Consider the following 22,946-nt stretch of genomic DNA (forward strand, 5'->3'; position numbering starts at 1 on the left):
GAGGTAAGGAATTAATACTGTGATCAATGGCCAGGTTAGAGAACTTGTCTAATAATTTATAAATTGTAGAAAACCAGCAACACCTTCTTCTATACTCTAAGCTCCACTAGGGCTAGGCTTTGTTTGTCCAATTCAGTGTTGTATCCCCAACTCCAGGGATAAGAGTTGCTGAGTGACTGGTAAAAATTGAATAAATGAATAATCAATTTTAAAGATAGAAAGCAATTTGTAATAATTCCACGGGCAAATCTACTAAATGATTCAAGAAATTATGGGCCAAATCAGAAGAGATGACTTTTCTAGAAGGTGAAACCCTGCTAGAGGCAATGCTTCCTGCAGGATCCATTCTAGGTTAAGAGGTAACCGAAGGCCAGACCAGGGAATAATCATTTCATGTTCCTTGACTGAAGAAGGTCTGGTTCATTTCCTACCCAGGACACACGTTAACAAGTTCTGCTCTTATTGATACACGTGCCAGATACTCATGCCAGATACTGTGAAGAAACAGTATTTAAAATTTCTATGAAAACATGTCCTTAGTGTTTTAAGAGAACGAATTCAATTTTATTACCTAAATAGGAAGTATTTCCCATCTCACAACATAGTTTTATATAAGAAAGCAGTTTAATTTTACCTAAATTTTTATTGCTTGCTATTTTTATATCAGTTTACATCTTTTGATATGATGCACTTGGACATCCAATTCATTTCGATAACAATTGAATCAAAACAGAGTTTTCTTTAAAGGAAAACCATTTCAGTAATTCCAAAACAATGTTTCAGGGACATGGTAATACTTAGTATTTTCTATCTCCAATAAATGGTTTTGAAACAAATTGGGTTTTGGAGTCATATACAAAGCATAAGTAAGTAAATAAATGCAATTTAGATTAGATGATATTTAAAATATTTGAGACAGTCAAACATTTATGCACTGCTTTAATACTAGTATATGTATATACATCAACATTTGGATACACACACACAAACACGTGTAAGCATACTATACATATGATCAAACCTTAAATATACAAGTATATGTGAATATAAATGGAAATCCAAGAAGATGTAATAATTGATATATTATCCATGGAACAGGATAAATTGATCACAACAGGTCAATTTTAGAATGCTACTATGTCTTTTAATATAACATAATTATGTTTCAAGCATTGCTCTAGCAGTCTATTAATATATACCTTGGGTGACTTTTCAAGTATAAGAAGGCAAGCTGGGGGGTTTTACAATACAAGACAGGTATTAATGTACCAATAATCCACGCCCTTGAGTCTTAATACTTCCTACATTGCTATGCTTTAAAACCATTAATATTGTACAATATGTCCTTCATCTCTAATATATCCAATTTTTCATATGTATCATAAAGGGCATGACATATGTTATTAAAAAAATATATTATAAATACTAACCTCCCTTTTTGTAACTTATTTGGTGCTATCTCATCATTACTAATTTTATAGTAAAGAAATAAATTTCTCACAATTTGGAGTTCATGTTGGTGCACTATCTGACCAAAGAAATTAATAGTACCTACTATTAAAAGAGGATAACTCACCATTAAGAGAATCTTAATATTTTACATTTCCTTTTTCTTAATTTTAACTGTTCCCTTTATTTATAGCATTCTGTTTCTCTCATCTCATCCAGGGTGGGGGTTATATTGCCCAATGAATTAATTATTAAATTAAGAAGGAAGCAATGTTGGTGGGCAGGAAGGAACACTCAGTTCTCTTCAATGGACATCACCTGTTAGATGAACAATGAGAAGGCATCCCTCACTCTACAGCATTTCCTGGAATGCCAGTTGATGAATCTGGTTGGAAAAGCTTTTTTATAAAGTTCACATTGGTGTTCCAGTATAAAGAGAATGAGCTTTATGCCTTCCAGGTGTCTCAAAATATAACAGGTGATTTGCTTTCTCCTTCTCTCATAACTCATAATGCCTCAGCAATTCCTAGTGTCTTCATCTTCCAAATCTATCCAAAATACAAGCAATTCTCATTACCGTCACTGTTCCCATTGTGGCTCAAACCTTCACTGTCTTTTGCCTGGATGGTTGCAATAGCCTCCCAGCTGCTCTTCCTGCTTTTACCCTTGTCTCCCCAGCCCTCCTCTGTCACAGTTTAATCTAAATACAGTAACCAGAGTCATCTTGTTAGAGTATAAACAGATTATGTGACTCTTCTGCTCAAAACTCTCCAGTGTTTTCCCATCTCATTGAGAATAAAGGTCAAAGGCATTCAAATGGGCTACAAGGCTGTGTGTTATGTGCCGCATACACGTTTAACTGCCTTATCTCTACTATTCACTTGTCTCCTCCAGTCACACTGGCCTTCTTGTTGTTCCTTAGTCATATAAGTCCTGCTACCACCATAGGGGAGCTCACTGCTCAGAAAAGCTTGGAATGTTCTCCTAGATATCGTCTTGGCTTACTGCCTCACCTACTTCAGATTACCCAAATATCAACTTCACAGTGAGAACTATGTTTAGAAAAGTAATTTGTGGTTACCACTGCATTCCATTCACTGGAAGCGAATATATCAGAAAACCTACCTCGTTTTTGAGAGAACTGTATTGGCAAGGAAACCATTTCAACTTATATTCTATTGCAGAGAACTTAGTGACGTAACCACACTTAACTTAAAGCGAGGCTGAGAAACACCACTTAGATAGAAAGCCAGGTGTCCAATTCACATGGAAGAAGGAGAAAGCGAGTTCTGGTGAACAGCTAGCAGTCTCTGCCACAGTTTGGCCTTTTGCGCACCAAATATCTGTGCCGTCCTTCTTTTCACGTGTACAGTATTCAGTTATATCCCCCACCCCCCACCCCCCCACAAAAAGGAGACAACACAAATTCTCACTCATTTACTGCTTGTATCTCGCAGTCCATGGTCTCTGCATGATGCACAATCTGCTCCACTGGGTTGAAAGGTGTCTCTTGTGTTCTAGTGACCAACCAAATAAAAGACAAGCTTTCTGCCTTCTCTACTGTCACAGATAAAATGTACAATGATGAAGCAGGGCACAATACTGCAATACAAACTCCAGTACAGAAAGTAGGAAAAAATGGGAAATACACAAGAGTCACTAGCCCAAAGAGTGACAGAATCCTGGGCAGGCATCGTGAGAAACTTTGTCATTGTACTTAAGTTTTTTGATTGAATCATGCCTCTCTCACCAAGAGGAGCTCCTTTGCTTATTATTCTTTGTGGTCTCTGGCTTTGTTCCATGGCCAAGGTTTTTCCTTGTCCATTTTCCTCTATGACCACATCTGAAGTGGGCGCTGTGGTCTGTGACTACCTTCCAAACTATATAACACTAGCAGTCCACTTCCTTTGAATGTAAGTTCAGGGTCCTGAGGACTGTTCTACAGTTAGAAGAGTCAGGAGATCATTAAGGATAGGCTCATGGTTTCCTTGCCAATACAGTTCTCTCAAAAACGAGGTAGGTTTTCTGATATATTCGCTTCCAGTGAATGGAATGCAGTGGTAACCACAAATTACTTTTCTAAACATAGTTCTTAAACTTTTATTTTTCTCTCAAACATAATTTTCAAGTCATCTGAAACAATACACCTGGATATAAGGGCAGCAGATTTACTTCCCATTGTTTAGCGTCCAGAAGCTGAATTATACAAAGCACTCTGTTTCCTTCCACCCTTGTTACAAACCACTCAATTCTTGCCTTTGTAATATTGTGTTAAAATCAGTGGGGGCAGCTACACTTGGTAACATTTTGCTTGTTTCAAATCCTTTCCCCTCAAACTACAAGCTAAGTACAGGCACACAGTCTGTGTTCCAAACCTCAGAGATACAGTGTGGTGTAGGCACTCATACAAATACCCAACTACCTTGGGGAGAAAAGCATCCACGGGCCAACCAGAATATCTTATCTGATATTATAAACTGCAGATGCATTGCACATTCTGTTTCAAAATTGCTGCATTTTTAAATTACTTGTAATCTCACTGAGGGCAGTAATGGAGTCTTAGAATTTTCTAATGTCTATAACACAGCCCAACACTGATAATTCATTACATGAATATTTATTGATAATCTTATGCTTTAAAGAAACACAATTTTTATAGTCGACTGAGACATTTACTGATTTTCCTATCTAATTTTCATCACTTTATAGATTTATGTAGAATAAGACAATTAAATTATAATTTGAATGTGGATGGGAATAGGGAAAGCACTTTCTTCATGTGTATGTGTTGATTTTCTCTATTATTTATGCAACCAAATTGCCATGCATCAAGAATTCTCTACTTAGGATACAATGGTGTGTGTGTGCGTGTGTGTGTGTGTGTGTGCTTTAAGACTGATTTTTAAATGGTTCTGAAGAAACTAGGGGCAGGACAGGAATAAAGACACAGAGGTAGAGAATGGACTTGAGGACACGGGGAGGGGAAAGGGTAAGCTGGGATGAAGTGAGAGAGTGGCATGGACATACATACACTACCAAATGTAAAATAGATAGGTAGTGGGAAGCAGCCACATAGCACAGGGAGATCAGCACAGTGCTATGTGACTACCTAGAGGAGTGGGATAGGGAGGGTGGGAGGGAGACGCAAGAGGGAGGAGATATGGGGATATATGTATATGTATAGCTGATTCACTTTGTTATAAAGCAGAAACTAACACACCATTATAAAGCAATTATACTCCAATAAAGATGTTAAAAAAAGACTGATTTTAAAGCATGTATTTGAAAATTAAGGTAGCAATCAATGATTACAAATTAAAACACATGTAAGTTTCCACTTTTTTATAAATGATTATGCAAAAGACCATTGAAGTACTACTTTTAATTATTCATAGAAACCTCGTAGAGTGTCAGTGCATCCAGACTAAGAATGCCCCAGATATTGTCCAGAGATTCTTATTAGCATTTAGTAAACGTGGGTCTTGATCTGCATATTTTACTTAATTATGATTTCCAGGTATACAATTTTCTGGTGAGGAGCTAATTAGATGGTCTTAGCAGGTAATAGGGCTAGGGATATGACACCAACCAAAGGATATTCAAGGCTGAGCCAGGGGTTCGAAGGGAAGGGCAGACTGTAAATACAAAAAGAATATATTCTAAATTCTTCCTTCTCTGGTGAACAGCAGAGTCTGTCAATATTTTTTTAATTAAAAACTATGTGGCATTGGGCTCCCCTGGTGGCGCAGTGGTTAAGAGTCTGCCTGCCAATGCAGGAGACAGCGGTTCGATCCCTGGTCTGGGAAGATCCCACATGCCGCGGAGCAACTGAGCCTGTGTGCCACAACTACTGAGCCTGTGCTCTAGAGCCCATGAGCCACAACTAGTGAGCCCGCGTACCACAACTACTGAAGCCCGTGCGCCTAGAGCCCGTGCTCTGCAACAAGAGAAGCCACCGCAATGAGAAGCCTGCGCATTGCAACGAAGAGTAGCCTCCGCTCACCACAACTAGAGAAAACCTGCACGCAGCAACAAAGACCCAACACAGCCAAAAATAAACAAAATAAATAAAAAATAAAAAAATAAATAAATTAAAAAACAAAACTATGTGGCTCCAATATAAGAGTATATGACCCAGCATAGCACAGTTTCTACCACCATCATCTTACCAAGGCAAATAACCTCTCCCCTTAAGTCACTAAGCCAGTTCCAATGACCTATAAAATTTTAAGCAAGACACTAGTTTTAGACATATCTACACAGTATGGATCCATGAGCAATCATAAATTACAGCTCCGTGCTTTGATTGTAACTTTGAAACGTCTATCAATAGCCACCAAAGAAACAATCAATCTCTCCCTATTTGTCAATATTTATCCACTACCTCAGCTTCAAAACTAGTATAATTTCTTTGTCTTTGATGATGACGGTGAGCTCTTGACACTGATGGGAAATTTGAAATGTAAAGGATTTTTGGCGTCAATCAGAAGCAATTTTGATCTGTTATATCAATATCTACTGGGTCTCAACTGGAAGACAGTATTTGGATATTAGGGTTATGGAGAAAAGCTTTCAAGTCAAAGTGTTTGAAATTATTCTAAGTAGGGCTGAGTCTACTGGGAATCCTTTTTTTTTTTTTTTTTAACAGTTTGATTTAAACACTCTGAATGATTAAGACATTTGAAGATATATTTTAGAATGGACCACAGTCTTCTATTAAAATCCTCATCTAAGCCAAAAGTGATAAAAAATTAAAATTAGATAAATGTTAAAAGTTCACTTATATAAGTCCTAGAGATCTACTGTACAAAACAGTACCTATAGATAACAGAACTGTTAGCATACTTAAAATTTTTCTAATAGGCTAGATCTTATATTAAGTGTTCTTATAAAAATAACAATAATAAAGAGGGCAGGAGGAAACTTTTAGAGGCAATAGATACGTTTATGCATTGATTGTAATGGTTTCATGGGTATATATTTATCTTCAAACTCATCAAGTTGTTTACACTAAATATGCACAGCTTTCTGTATGTCAATCATACTCCAAAATAAAGTAGTTTTAAAAAATTCCAGTAATCTATTATAATAAATATTTATGAAATATGGTTGCATAATATAGAAACATAATAAAATTAAGAATTACATGATTGATTATTCCAGATAACCAAATGGTACACACATGAGTATTAAAACATATCTTAAATTGTCACTATTTTAAACAGAAATAGGTTTAAAATGTATTATTTAGAGCTATGTTTTCTCATTCAGAATATGACAAACATTATTGATCTGTATCTTTGTAACTCAAGTGGATTATGCTATTTATCCATTAATGCTCTGTAATTGTCAAGGTCTAGACAGGAGACAGAACTTGCACTTAACATTTTAACAGCAAGAATTTAATATATGGGATTGTTAACTATGCATAAAGTTGTTAGCTAGATGACTATAAAGAGAAAGCAAGAACATTAAGGTATCATGGAGAAAGCCACCGCAGGAAAGAGCTACCACCCATAGGACTGAGTGAACAAAGGGACTGCAGTGGCATTATTGAAACGTAAAACCTTGGTGGGGGCACTACAGAGCTGAAACTGAGGCTCTGAGGAGGGGGCATGTGATTGCTAGTACTGATGTTCCTCATCTTGGAAAAGAGGCCATGCAGAGTTGGGAACACAGAGCTCTGAGAAGGGGGCACCTGTTTGCTGGAACTAATGTCTTTGATGATGGACGGCATGATGCAGCTGTTTCTGCAAGCACTGGAAAAACTGTCAACTGGATTCAGCTGCTGTGATGAGAATAAACTGATGCTGCTGAGGCGAAGTGCTGCTAGGGGATATCCACTGGAACCACAACTCCAGAAGCAGCCCACAGGAAGGGAACAGGAAGAAGCAGGCCCCTCTACCTCCCCTAGCCTTGTGGTCTCCTGCAGGCGCCCACTATTACCAAAGCCTAATAGAGAGTCAGATGGCAAAGCAAAAATGTGGTTTGCAAAGTTCCAGCTCCAGCATCACAAAAAAGATACAGAAGGGCGAGTTTGGTACTGAGAGAAAATAGCATAATGACTGGCACATGGCCTTAAGAGATAAACTACAGATAGAACAGAGCACACCCTTTCAAAGAACCCTCCCAGGAAACCTGTTGACTTTTCTTTAAGCACCTTACGTGCTCTCTCTTCTAAATATGTTATCCATGATTCAAGGAAGAGTGGGGAAAGTTTGTTAAAGGTACCTGTTTTACCCATGACCCTCAAAACAATAGTGTCCACCTTTAATGCAAGTTCATCTTTCTCTTACAAAATAAATTACAATGGCTCAGTGATAATTGTTCACATAAATTTTGAGGAGTCACTATCACTTATATTTGGAATCTGGGCATGGATTAAAATATTAAAGTGATCAGAAATCTGACTGATGACCTTTAATCCCTTAGTTAGCTGAAGCAATCAGGGTATTGGATACCAGCTCTTTTTATCTTATTTGTATACCTAACAGGATGGAATAATCATCCAAAAATACAAAATACAGGTATTTTGATAGCAAAAATATAATAAATTTGTCTCTCTGGAATTAAGATCAAAGCATATGGTATTGTATAGGACTTTGCTTACCATAAATTGGATTAATTCTTACAATTTGTGAATTGCCAAGAAGCGTTTAATTTGAGAAATGTTATAATATATCAAAATTTAGTGAAAAGCAAACAATTATTTCTGTCATCTTCATGCCTGCTGAATTGTTGGTTTGACAATCCAGAGAGACAGCAGACCTATGGAGGGGAGAACGAAAAATCTAACTCTTTAAAATAAGTCTTTGTCTCTATCTTGCTTAAAACAGCTTCCCAATGAAGCAATTCTAATCTGATTACATAGGCTTGATCTTGAACCTACATTTAGAAGAACTCATTACATCAACAGATTAATGGAATTAGAAATGGATTTTACAGAGATTATTTAAGTAACTCTATAGTTTTATAATTAACAGGGTTTTTCTTCTGATTTCCCACTGAGGGAAAATTTATCCATGTATATTTATCAACATAGGGTGCTAATATTGTTCAAAGTACTTCTTACCTATTAACATCCCAGATTTTGCTAGTTGTATCCAATGAGGAGGAAGCCACAAAATCACCACAGGAGTGCCACGTGCAGGACCATACTGCATGGGTGTGTCCTTCGAAGGTCAAAATGCAATTGCCTTTAGACAGGTCCCATAATTTAACTGTAGTGTCACCACTTGAAGTAGCCAACTTGTTGCCACTATTTGCAAGAACATAAAAAAGTAATCTGTTAAAAAAATCAACTTGCAGTTAATTTATTATGAATGGTTGTATTCTGTGAATAACTTGTGTGTGTGTCTGAGTTATTTTTACTTTTAAGGACATATCTTTATGCCTGAATCTTATTATCTTATTTGAGTCTGCACAATTTGATACTTCCTTATATTGTTTAGTAATTCAAATTGATTAGAGAACTGCTGTTGCACAGTTTCTGTATTAATTCTATAGTCTTCCAGATTAATCCACTAAACAGCACTTTTTTAACACATACATTAGTTTCAGGGCTATGTTAGGCTCTGTGGGTGATATAACCTCAGAATGATGAAAATTTAGACGTGGGCTAAGACAATTTCAAACACGTAATACAACATAAAACAGTAGGTCAGCATTGTTTATGTTTGTATTAATTAAATGCTGCAGGAGTGCAGCTTGCATTTTGAAGAAATATGCGAATCAGAAATGAGAGGGCTTTGGAGCTACACCTTGAGAGATGAAAGATTTTGAAGAGCTGGGTGGTTAAGAATGAGTCATTGGATTTTCCATTTGAGTCATTAGTAGATGTTAAAAAAGCAGTGGCTTTCAAGTGGTGGACCCAAAAACAAGTTTAAGAAATGAGTGGGTGTCCATGACGTGAAAAGAAACATCTAGGTTTTTTTTGTAAAATATCAACTGCAAGAAAATTTCAATGCCTTCATCTTCTCCACATCCTTCAGCATTGTTTGCTCCTTCTATGTGTTCTCTTAGTAACTTTTCTCTCACTGAATATAATGAACTGCTTATCTGCCTCCTTCCTTGTGTTTTTGATGGGGAACTGTTTCCTCTCTCTGTTTCTACAGCATCAAGCATTATGATTAACCAACTGAAGTGCTCATTAAATGCTTTCAGAATGAATAAATATATGAATGAATGAATGAAGTGATGCTATAAATGAAGAAGAAAAGTTGCCCAAAATTTCTAAGACCGTAATGGCACTTGCATCAAGACAAGCATTTTGCTTGCTTGCTTTTACTTGCTTACTTTTATGCTGAGAGAATTAAACTTTTATGAGCAGCAACCACTGGAGAGGAAGGCTCAAAGATTCTGCCAGAAAAGCAGATTATAGAGTGAAGACGTTTGCATTAAAGTGATAAAAGGATATTTATTTCTTTTTCAAATTAGCAGATTTTAAAAATTACTAAAAAAAAAGTACTATATAAGGGTAGTCCTTTACTAATAGGTAGATATTAAAAACTGTCCTTTGCTTTGCAACTGTTGTTTATCTGTACATGTTTGCCATTAAAATTTTTACTTTTTAATATTAAAACTGAACAATACATTTGTCTAAAGATACCACATTATAACATCACATTGAGGGTTATAGCTTCAAAATATGAATCTGGGTAGGGGTCTGGGGGGACACAGACATTCAGTCCATGACAGTATATAAGTTAAAAATAGGGATGGTAGAAAAAAAGAATACATTTTCCTGGTCAAAATCTCAGAGGAGAATGATATAAAATGGGATACAGGCAACACTCAAAGAATTACAAGTTGACAATTTACAGAAACTGGAAATTTAAGATGTAGAACCACAGATTCTGGAAGAAAAATGTATACCAAGTGGAATAAACAGTGTAAACAAAAAGAAATCTTCACTTAGATAAATTTTAGTCAACTGCAGAGCACCATAGGCAACAATATAATTAGAAAAATAAGAAGAGAAAAAAACAGAAGGAAACTTTATTTATTTACATAGTGCTTAACACATGCTAGAAACTCTACTAAGCACATTATATACATTTGATCCTCACAAGCATCGAATAGTTTGGGCAGCTTTATTATCTCCAAAACACTTGAACAGTATCACAGAGCTAGTAAGTGGCAGATCTGGAATTTCTTCAAAGAGCCAAGAGAAAATCAGGTTACTTTAGAATTATCAAAAGTTCCTCTCAAGACAGGCAAATAAAAATATCCTCAGCTAAACAAAGCAGTTCTCCCCTATGGGAACTACTAAGAATGTATTTCAAGGGGGAAAAAAACAGATCCTAGAAGGAAGATCTGAAATGAAGGAAGGGTGAGCAAAGAATCTGGTAAACATGTCAGTATATCCAAACACTTATATAACATCGATAGTGCTTGAAGAAATTTAAACAAGAAAACAACAGTAATATGGACAATAACATTCCTGTGGAAGACACTACATTGATTAATTTTAAACTTTATGAAGTCAAGTCTGCATGGCAAAACGTTAAGGTTAACCACTAAAAGAACAGGAATAGAGTACATAACTTCTAGACCAGTACAAAAAACGAGAAATAGGTTTTTGTTTTAATATCCAAAATAAAGCAAGAAAGGAGAAATACAGCACTAGAATAAGTGGTAGGAATAGAAAACAAACAAGAAAAGACAGTAGAAAAAAAGTGAAACATAATAATACCAGTAAATACAAACGACCTAAACAGGAAGTTAAAAGACAAAGATTTTTCAGTTTGGCTAAAAATGAACAAGTTCAGCTACATGGTGTTTACATGAGGCACACTAAACTCCTTAGGACATAAAAAGGTCAAAAGTTAAAAAAAAAAAAAGATACCTAGCCTAAAAGGAATGGAAAAAAAAAGATGAAGTAGCTCTATTAATATCAGACAAAAAAGACCTTAGGGCAAAAATGTGTTATTAGGGATAAAAATAGTCCCTATGTAAATAAATAAAATGATAAAATGTTTCACTCCTAGGAAGATTTTTAAACTAAATTATATAAAAATACTGAATGCATCGTAACTGATAAAAGTGACAATGTTAGCACCATAGAAACAAAAATGACCAATCTACTGTCAAAGTGAAAGATTTATGCACCTCTCTCAATTTATTTTCTAATTCAAAATTCAAAAAGATATGGAATCTTTAAGGAATAAAAATTACAACCTTAATGGCTGTATATAAAAGCCTTTGCCAAATAACTAGTGACTATACATTCTTCTCAAGTATATATGGAACATTTATAAAAACAGACAATATAGAAACCCATAAAGCAAGTCTTAACAAATTGAACATATTTGTTATCATAGAGGTTGTTTTTCTCATCACAATTCAATTGTTATAAATGAATAACAAAATCATATATTTTTAAAACCTGTATATATATGAATTTTAAAACAGTTTTAAATAACTTACATGTCAAAGAAGAAATAACAGTAGATATTTAAAAATAATTAGAACTAAATGAAAACACAACATATTAAAACTATGAAGGTGAAATCAAAATAGAATTTTAAAGGCAACTTAATTTCTTTACCTCCTAATAATGAAAAGAATACAGCCTCAAAATTGTTCTGCTAAACATGAGACTTTAAGTTTAGAAAAAATATGCTATCAACTATGAGAATGGAAGATCAATAAAGACCAAAGTGGTTCTTTAAAAAAACTAAAAGAAGTATATCCCTGCTAAGTCTGAAAATAAAGAAAAGAAAAACATCCCTCAATATGACAATCTATTAAGCCATACACTAAAGAGATTTTACAAAGGTATAAAGTAGTGTCATTCTTTTCATTTTTCTTGAAAATTATTTTTCATAAAAAATGTTATATAGGCATGAGTTTTTTGCAGCTTATGAACAGCCTACAAATAAATCATATCAAATTTGGTTGGGTCAAGCCCATTTATACTTTACAAACAGTAAGCAAGAATTATCACCTGTTTTTATAAATACTTTATATTTTCTGTAATTGTTTTATTCCTTATTTTTCCATATTCTTTGTGCAAATTATTGACTTTTTCAGACTTTAGCACATAACTGCAGAAATATTAGAGTTTGTTACTGTCAAAAATGACTTCAGTTTTGAGAACTAAATATATTATAACTTCCAGATTGATGCTAATTACCTGTTTTTACAGAAATGTGCTAATGTGTTTCATTAGAAAGGGGTGGAACAGAAAGAAATTAATGCCTCTTGTGTCACAAAATAGGAAGTGGAGAGAGTAGAAACAAGAAGACATGGTTGGCTTCTCCCTCTGGCTCTGCTAGATGACCTACGTGACTTTGGACAGGCCATTTCACATTTACATTTAACACTTGTGAAATTCATTGTCTTTATTTTAAAATATGGATGATATGTTCTGCTCAGTATAATTTAAAGTGTTGTTTTGAAGATCAAATCAAAGAACTTTTATAACAGCACATCTTTAATTCCAGGTATCATTCAAACTTGCGATTATTTTTTTAAAAAAGATTCTCTTGGATCTCTAGTTCAGTTTTTATGTGAAATTGTTTACTCACATTTCCATAAATAGTGGAATGAGATCCAATTACTACCATTATATTGCAGTCTCATCTACCTGTGTCTATCTACTCAATAGTACTATATGAATTTGTAAAAGGACTATCAGTCACAGTGTTCTCAATTACCACAGAATACACATGTATTATTTTATGTAGCAGAATAACATACAACCAAAATCTAATTAAACTATTTTCTTCTTCTGTGTTTGTATAAGTAAAAGATCTAACTTTGGTTTCACTGAGCTCATAAAATGATGACATTAGGAAAGCTCACATTTAGAATTTAGATTACTTGAAAAACATTGTCACATTTGAGATACAGTTTTACTGTCCCGTTTGTGAGAGTCCACCAAACTTTAAGCTAAAAATTAAAAGGGCCTAATACTTTCATACAAGTTACTTTAAACCCTTACTTAGTCTTCGATACAGAGCTGCTTTGCTGCATTAGGGCTGGGTGTTGAGGGCACTGTGAAAGAGGAAAGTAAGATTTAAGTACAGGTCGTCACAGAGAATGGTCTTGGTTGGTTTTCTGAAGTAAAGGGTGCCCATGTCCAAATGTTCTTGCCTTCACTCCCAAGTGATACACCCTTTTTTGTGTAGGAATCTGGAATCAACCAAGAATCACAAACAAAGCAAATACAGAAGACAGCATTATATGCAGATATTACAGACTCCAGCAGAATCAGAGAGGCAGGATTGAGCATTCAGGAAAGAATAGGCTTTCCCTGGCTGGATGCAAAACTACTGTCCTTTCTTGGGAGGGCAGATTGCTTGGAGCTCCAGGTTCACCTCTGTCAATTGAGAAACTTCAGTGGGATTCTTAGCTCAACCATCGTTTACACAGGAAAGGCAAGATGCTGGCAAGTAGACTCCCCTGCAACTGTCATACAGTGTTTATAAGATATACTATTTATTAGGTAAATGCACGAATGATATACGTAATAAGGAAGGAGAGAGTTCAACTGGAAATATATCTGTGTTAATAGAAGCATAGCCTATATCATTTAGGCTATGAACAAGTTTATACAAGGGCTGTATGAACAAGTTTATAACAAGGGCTGTATGAACAAGTTTACATATAGCAAGACATCTTGGTACAGAGGAAAAAATATAGAATTACGAAACTACTAACACGTTACTAGCTATTTTTATTCTGTTTTATCCTTTGTATTTACGTTATCGTTTTAGGTTGTAGAAGCAGAAGAATAGAAATTGGTAGGTTAGTTTATGAAACTTTATGTGGAGATTATGAATAATGTTGTCATCTTGGAAATAAGAGAGATGCCCCCAGAATACCTTCAAAATTTCAAGTATCAATTTAAATTTGGTGAATTATATATTTCATTATGTAGTTTTCTTATTGCATCCAACATGCTTCTCTGAGTATTCTCCAGTCGTCATTCACATAGGTGTATGTATGTGACATATTTGTGAAAAACATAACCTTGGGTAATTAAATGATGTTCTCATTCTTTTTTAAATTAAGTTTCTATGCATCCCTTAGGTCTTTGTCTAGAAAAAATTATTTTCAGGGTATTAAATCTAAATTTTTTCAACTACCTCAAGACCTCTACATTTGATATTTTCCTTTTTTTTTTTTCCTTTCTTTTGGCCCAATGTTCTAGGTAGAACAGAATACAAAGTGCAGGGTACAGGCCCTGAGAAGGGCATGACTTGTTCAAGAAGCTGAAAGGTCAGTGTGGGGGGAAGTGGGGGAGGCGGGAGGTAGAGGAGGTGGGGAGTGGAATGGATGGGAGGGGGTAGTGAAGATGTAGAAATGGAGACTTGAGAAGTAGGAGGAGCCAGGCCACTCAGGGCCTATTGGCAACAGAGAGGTAGGTATTTGGAATTTAGCCTAAGTGCTAAGAGATTTCAAGACACAGGAGACTCATTCATCCATTTCACAGTTGGTCACATGCTCCAGACACTGTACCAGACAACTCAGTCCAGCATCCCTCCATGCTTTTCAAACACACCAACCATGCTCCCCTCTGCACACACTTCCTCTGAAGCTAGGATGCCACCCCCTTGGATATTCCCATGGGTTGGTCCATGAATTCAGTTAAAAACCTTTTCTTTAATTTCACCTTATCATGGAGGACATCTCTGGCAATTCCACTGAAAATACTGTATCATCTCAGTTTTTTGCTTCTCCCTTTTCCCCTTCACTGTTTATTTCTCTATAGCATTTATCACAATCTATTAAGCTATATATCATTTATTTCATTTATTGTCTCTCTCTGCCAATAGAATGTAACATGTATGGGGGCAGGAACTATTTTCTACTCTCTACCATATCCCCAATGCCTAGCTTTGTGCTTAGCATGTAGGGACTCTTAATAAATTGCTGCTGAACCAATGACTCAATGAATGAAACACAATCACAAATATGACAATGTCGCTGAATCCCTGTTTTTAATGGATAATTCGTGAGGTTTATAAATACAAAGAACAGTGTAGGCAAATGGATCCTAATGCCCCATTTTACCATGGGATATCTTATTTGGGTATTTATTTTCTCAAAGAAGCTTTATTTCATGGCATAATAAATTATTTCCTTCTGAATTTTGCCTGAGTTATTATATATAAAATTTCAGACCATGTTGAAAACATTATCATACAGCCTCAGGAAAATAGCATTTCCCCCATCCACCTCATACCTTCTTTGGAAAGATGCAGGACATAAATAAATTCAGTGAATAAGTAATTAGCTCACTTTTAGTTGCAGAAATGATATATCTTCTATTTCTAGTGAGAAGTCAAAGAGTCTTTGAGTCTTTGGATCATCACAACAGGGATTTAATAAAGAGTCATGGTAGTGTAACAAATTCTAAGCATTAGGTCTGAATTACACCGGTAGCCTCCTAACTGGTTCTGGCCTCATCCCTCTACAATCTTTTTTTTCAGTACAGAAGCCTAAAGGATCCTGTTCATGCTGCTCCTCTGCTCAAACCCTCCAATGGCTCCTCATTGCCCAGGGTAAAGCCAAAATAAGGCCCTACACGATCCACCCATCACATGCCTAGTTACCACTAATTCCTTCTCATAACACTCTCCTCCTCCCTTGCTACTCTAGCTACACAAAGACTTTGAACCCACTGTTTTTCCTTCTGGGAATGTTCTTTCTCAGAAAACCAATGACTAGGTTCCTTCCCTATCTTCAGGACTTTGCAGAAAGACACATCAAAGAGGCCTATCTAAAATGCAATCTCACCTCTGATACTAGGCTTCTTTCCTATTTTGTTTTGTCTTGTTTTCAGTAGCACTTACTATTAACTTACTGTGTATTTTACTGATTTCTCTTGTCTATTATTTGTTCTCTTTAAGCCCTCACAGTTCCGTGTGCCTCTGCTTTACCTAGTTCTGTGCTGTTGAATATATTCACAGATAATGAATGCTTTTAAGTTGGATTCCACATCCTGTCTGAATCTAGTTCTTACAGAAACATATTACAGTTGGCCCTCTGTATTTGTGGGTGCCACATCCACAGATTCAAACAACTGTGGATCCAAAATATTTGAAAAAAAAACACTCCAGAAAGTTCCAAAAAGCAAAACTTGAATTTGCTGCATGTTGGCAACTATTTACATAGCATTTACATTGTATTAGGTATTATAAGTAATCTAGATATGATTTAAAGAATATAGGAAGATGATCATAGGTTATATGTAAATACTGTGCCATTTTATATTAGGGACTGGAGCATCTGCAGATTTTGGTATCTGTGGAGGTCCTGTAACCAATCCCCCAGTGGATACAGAGGGGCAATTATATTTACTAATAGCCTCAATCCTACCATCTTGCAATGGTGGGATTAAAATTAAAAATTTTATTTAAAGTACCATCTCTCTGAGCCTAGAATGTGAAGACCCAGCTACTTCCCCTCTTCTCACAAAGTTCCAGGAGATGCCTCATTTTCATTCAGACCGGGAACCAGGCCTCTTTCTCATATCACCAGAGTCAAGACCTCTCTATTTCCAAATATTTTGTCTATTTCTGGCCCAGTATTCACATGGTCCATAGGACAGAGAAGCAACTCTTTATCAAGTATTTTGTTTTCTTTGGCCACGTATAGCAGTCCTTCTCTATATTTGAATGTGGCCTTGCACATCACTGAGTCTGCTTACATATGAGGAAATTTCTACAACCCAAATTCTCTAGTACTTGGGTCTCTTTCAACCAGTTCTACGCTATAATTAGATTATTGTCTTTTTTTTAAGTTCGTTAATTTATTCAGTTGCTTCTGAGGATCCTCTATTTACCAAGGATACAAAGGATATGAAGGATATAAAGTACACATATTTCTCAAATTCTTTACATTGTTTCTTTGGATTAAGTTACAAGAGTTAGAAGTTTGTATATTCAGAGATCACTTTCTCCTCTTCCCCTTCACCACCATAGAATTGCTTTTACTGAGTTGTCTGTGGTTTTGTTCTACTGCACGAGAGTAAGGATAGTTAAAAGGCGCAGCACTATGAAAATCTGTATTATTGAAAGGTTATTTTTGAGACCATTGTTCAATAGATTATATATTACACTAGAGTATCATATACTCTTAATATGGACCCAGTGTTGAAATGTCATTCAGGCCTCAATAGCAGGAGCCATTGCATTGCTGCTGAACACCTTGAGGAGATTTCTCTTATTGACAATGAAAATTCCATGGCCGACTAGGTCTAATTTCTGTTGACTGTTAGAATACTTAGGCCCCAAAAGCTGAAGCCCTCCTTTAGCAATTAAAGAAAATAACATTATATTATGGCTTTTATTAAGGAATGAATGTCCATATAGCCAACCTTTAATAGAAAGTATTTAAGGTAGAGTACATGCATTTTATGTATTAACTTGACTCCTGGCTTCATGTTATTTTACCTATTCTAAATTATCCTTCACCCTAATTATCTCTCAAAAACACTATCTTCTTATAGTTGCAATTTTTCTACATTCCTTTTGAAAATGCATGATACGAAATATAATGCAAAAATCTCAAAATGTACTATGCACTGGGGATCTAAAGATAATTGAAATAAACTTTGCCTTCAAGGACCTCATGGTCTAACAGCTTACACAAATATATAACCAAGTAACTATAATATTTTCATAAATAATTTAATATATAATACACAGGATACAGTGACAGAGGACAGAGGAGGGTGTAGTCAGTTTTGTACTGGGGAGATGGTCATGAAGTCTTTAAAAAGGCCAACGTTTGAACAGTATCTATATGTATAAGCAGGTGTCCACAAGGTGAAAATAGTAAAGAAAAAAGGATGAGTGTTCAGCATGTGTAAACTGTGGGATATTCAGAGATTGTTAAGTATTTTGCTTTCAGGAAGAGAAGAGTAATGGAAAATATTGTCTAAATAGATAAAAAATGGTCATATAACAAAAGATCCTTCCTACAGCCTTAAAGAGTTTTCATCTGTAGGCTATGAGGAGAAATGAAAGGGTTTTAAGAGGAGTTGGAAAAGCAGTCAGATAACAATTTTAAGATGATAACTCTGGGAACATGACAAAAACCAGATTGCTGGGGGAAGAGCAGAAAAGATGTTAGAGAATTGATAGTGATTTCCCATAGCGGCTGGTACTTGATTATAGAACTTAATTATTTTGAGATCTATGCTTTGTATAATTATAGTCATTCCCAGATTCTGGTAAATGATTCTCAAGATAAAGTCTCAGTCTAACACTTGCGTTGTCCACTTAGCTAATAGATTGTTCCAAGTCTAAACTGTAATAATGAGGATATGCCATTTTTCCAGTGGAAAGCCCCTCTGTGATGATGCTGCTTTGTTACCTTACCTTCTTTTAACCTCTGATCTGAGTCAGTAAAAATCCTGAAATGCACAGTTTTTCAATGGACTCTTTTCTGACTTTCAGGAATACATGGTAACCAAAATATGGAGGTGTGATCCTGAGTTCAAGTCTTTGGAGGATTGATCTGGCAAAAATACTCAAGGTCAACAGAGGCAGGACAACGTATTTCATCACCTGAAGCAAAAGACTAAATATAGAATGAAATACTTTCTTAGCAGCCTCTGCTTTGGCACCAAGAGTTGTTGCACAAAGCTGCAATAAGATAAGAAATGTAGTAAAGAGGATTGCTTTACACAGGCATGTGAAAATTCTAACTGAAACTGGGATAATATTTTCGAAATAATTATTCTCCACATCCAGTTTGGAAAGTACAATTAGAAAACGATTTTCCTCGCATTTCTGGGAAGGAACATTCAACCTTGGAATAAGGTTTTCTCATGATCCACATCTGCCAAAGCCACACTGGCTGAAATCCTTACAATGAATACAAATGATCAGGATATTTCTATGGTTCTACAAGAAGCAGTGCCTTTGTTTCTGGTACAAAATAAGATGTTTTCCATAATTGGCAGTATTATAGGGACAATTAAGATATAGTTGAAACTAGCTTGACGAAAGTGAATTCATGTATCATGGAATTCTAGAATCTCCAGGCTGGAAGACTCCTTAAATCTATCTAATCCACTCACACATCTCTCATTTTAATTATTTCTATTAATTTTATATTATTTTATTGCCCAGCCTCTATTTAAAACTTCTGGTAACAGGAAACTCAGTTTATTTGGTCTTGAGCAGCTCTGTTAAAAAGTCTTCTTCCCCCACCTCATTAAAGTTAGTAATAATCCTTGGCATCATTCAGAATTCAAATAATTCTACTTTTACTCAATAGCTTTCAGAGTAGAGGAGGAAATCTATCATGCCCTAGGATGACATGCTACTCACGTTCTTTATCACCCAAATATTCTTCTCCATGCCACTTCCACTTTAGAGGTACACAGGGATCTAAGAAGCTGTACATCTACTCTACCTTGACTCAAATTGGTCTTTTTCTATTGAATAAGCCATGTATTTCCATTATTCTATTCCAATCTTGCATCCTATCTCTTTAAATCTTGGTAATAAATTTAAGATCATATGTATTTCCACATAATTAAAATATGTGGTTCACTTTGCTTATTTCCCATTCTCTGAGGCATTAGATACTCTTATTCTTTTATTACTTCTCATGTTTCACATACAAATTGCTATTTTCCTTTCCATGACAGATTTTTTTTTCTTTTTTTTAATGACCAGGCTCATATTCAGGTTGAAGTTCTCTTGGCAATATCAGTTTGTTTAAGGATAAACAAACCTGTTTCTAATATTCTGAGCTATACTGCATTTCTACCTGGGAACCCAATTGAGCATTTCGGTTTATAAAACCACTTTTCAGAAATCCAAACTCCATTGACTTAAATCATGTACAAAGTAGGCTGTTTACCAATCTTGTCCCTCCATCCCTGCAAGTGTGATAAGGGAAAGAAGTAATAGTAACAACACATATATCCCCAAGTTCTCTAATTTCCAAAGATCTCATAATCCCCAAAATGTTTTGCTGATCTTTCTGGGAGTGTCATCTGTTCCACCATAAAATCAGTGGTGTGGATAGGGGAACATAAATATGATCTCAGGAAATTTTCCATCACATTTCTCATAAACACTGGAAAAACAGCACAAATTTCACCTGAATTTGCCAAGCCTTCACAGACCGGATATTCTTCACCAGGGCTGTACCATTTACCAAGGAATTAACAACAAGCAGGATAGATATTAGTTTCTTTTCTCTGTGAATTCTGCACCTCAAATTTTATAAGTAAAAAAAATCCTTTAGGTGTATTAAATTTCATACTCAATAGCTCTTGATTGTTCTGGAAATAGGTTAAACTAGAATATTAGCAGAAGTTAGACTCTTATGTTCTAATCACATCTTTGCCAATTAAAAGCCTGGTTGCTTATGAAACAAACAGTCTTTCTGGAGACTAGTATTCTCATCTGTAAAAGGAAGAAATAATACCTTTCTACCGTGACTCCCTAGTATGGATTAAACTAAGGATGTTTGCCAAAATATAACCCACAGAGCAGTTGTGGGCATTAAGAAGTAAACTTTGTGTATCTCTGTATAATACTCTTTAAGGAGTTGTCATTTGCATGGGGCACACTGATTTAAAGAAATAATAATAATAATAAAAAGTAACTCAGGGGCAGGAAAGGCATTGTTTTTTAAAAGGATGATTGCTCTTCTTGCTGTCTTCCAGGAAGTCAGCTTTTTCTTGCAGATAAGATGAGGTTTTGTGCACAGAATAAATGTGAACTCCCACTGTGCCATCACTCCATGTAAGGACTAAATTGCTGGCTATGGAACAGTTAGCTACAGCAGAAGCTGGAATTAGAAATTAGATGTTCATCATCCATCATATATGGATAAGCATAGTGTGCAATGAGCTCTGACTGGCAGTGACCCACTAGAGCTAAGCACAAGCTTTAGCCTGAGACTAACAACAGACAGCATGGCTCTTGGAGGGTGAAATCTCTAGAAAATAAAATAGTATTGATATAATGCTGAAAGCTTAAGGAAACGCATGTGGATGTAGAAACAAAAAAAAGGAAACATATTTTTAAAGATATTCAAAAACACAACAAAGTCTTAGATATAAAATAATTGGGTGGAGAAAGTGATGAGGAAGTTTGGCAAACTACTGCAAGATCCAAAGTAAAGACTGTGGAAACAGAGTGGGCAGAAGAAGCAGCACCAGAGTCAAATGGTACATGATTATTATTATTATTATTGTGCAGTTACTGTGGGGATACTGGTATTCAAATTTGGCTGTAAAGCATAGCCAAACATGCTTCATTGTTAATAATGTACTATTCATACACCAAATTACACAGAGCTGTATTATTTTTAATTACTTTATTTTCTTTAAATAACAACTAAGGAATTCTAAACGTGTTTCATCTAAAGTAGAAGAATATATGCAGCCACTACAGAAAATAGTATGGAGGTTCCTCAAAAAACTAAAAATAGAGCTGCCATATGGCCCAGCAATCCCACTCCTGGGCATATATCCAGACAAAACTATAATTCAAAAAGATACATGCACCCCTCTGTTCATAGCAGCACTATTCATAATAGCCAAGACATTGAAACAACCTAAATGTCCATCCACAGATGAATGGATAAAGAAGATGTGTTATATATATACAAAGGAATATTACTCAGCCATAAAAAAGAATGAAATAATGCCATTTGTAGCAACATGGACGGACCTAGAGATTATCATACTAAGTGAAGTAAGTCAGAAAGAGAAAGACAAATACCATATGATATCACTTACATGTGGAATCTAAAATGTGACACAAATGAACTTATTTATGAAACAGACTCACAAACATAGAGAACAGACTGTGGTTGCCAAGGTGGGTTGGGGGCATGGTGAAAGATGGATTGGGAGTTTGGGATTGCAAACTATTATATATAGAATGGATAAACAACAAGGTCCTACTGTAGAGCATAGGAGACTATATTCAATATCCTGTGATAAACTATAAGGGAAAAGAATATGAAAAAGAAGATACATATATCTGAATCACTTTGCTGTACAGCAGAAATTAACACATTATAAATCAACTATACTTGAATAAAATAAATTAAAAAAATAACTAGAAGAATATGAATTTTAGTTACTCCTACAGATCAACTGCACACTGGACTTGTGTCAATTTAGGTCAGATCATCCCAGAATGACTCTACCTATAGATCTGTATACCTGGATGATATGCTTGGTGTCCCCAAACATCACAATGACAAAAGTACTTGGAATACTGTAAACTATTACTGAAATATTATACTACTCTCTGGCTAATAAGAGAATTGACACATTTGGGGACATATACATACAATGACAAGCTTATTTTAGTCCCTATTCAAAGTTCCCATAGATTTAAAATTTTTATTTATATTGGCACTATTTGAAAGTCTTACTGATGGCCCATTAATAACATAAAGAGTCATAAGTAAAATTGTTTTATGCTTTTTAATTTATATTTTTGTATATGTAAAATTATATTTACAAAAATAAAAATTAAACTAGAAAGAAAAATAACAAT

The 22,946-nt window shown here is 35.3% G+C and overlaps 1 protein-coding gene across 1 annotated transcript in view; it reads right to left on the bottom strand.

The window, feature by feature from the left end:
- SPAG16 (sperm associated antigen 16) overlaps window positions 1–22,946 on the bottom strand; it is an 875,915-nt gene that overhangs the window by 416,608 nt on the left and 436,361 nt on the right. The window contains exon 12 of the mRNA XM_029225940.1: window positions 8,522–8,707. Coding sequence (XP_029081773.1) covers window positions 8,522–8,707 — 186 coding nt within the window. The remainder of the gene's footprint in view (window positions 1–8,521; window positions 8,708–22,946) is intronic.

This window comes from Monodon monoceros, unplaced genomic scaffold, assembly GCF_005190385.1.
Source record: "Monodon monoceros isolate NGI ecotype Baffin Bay Population unplaced genomic scaffold, NGI_Narwhal_1 Super_Scaffold_16, whole genome shotgun sequence".
In the NCBI taxonomy this organism is placed as follows: Eukaryota; Metazoa; Chordata; class Mammalia; order Artiodactyla; family Monodontidae; genus Monodon; species Monodon monoceros.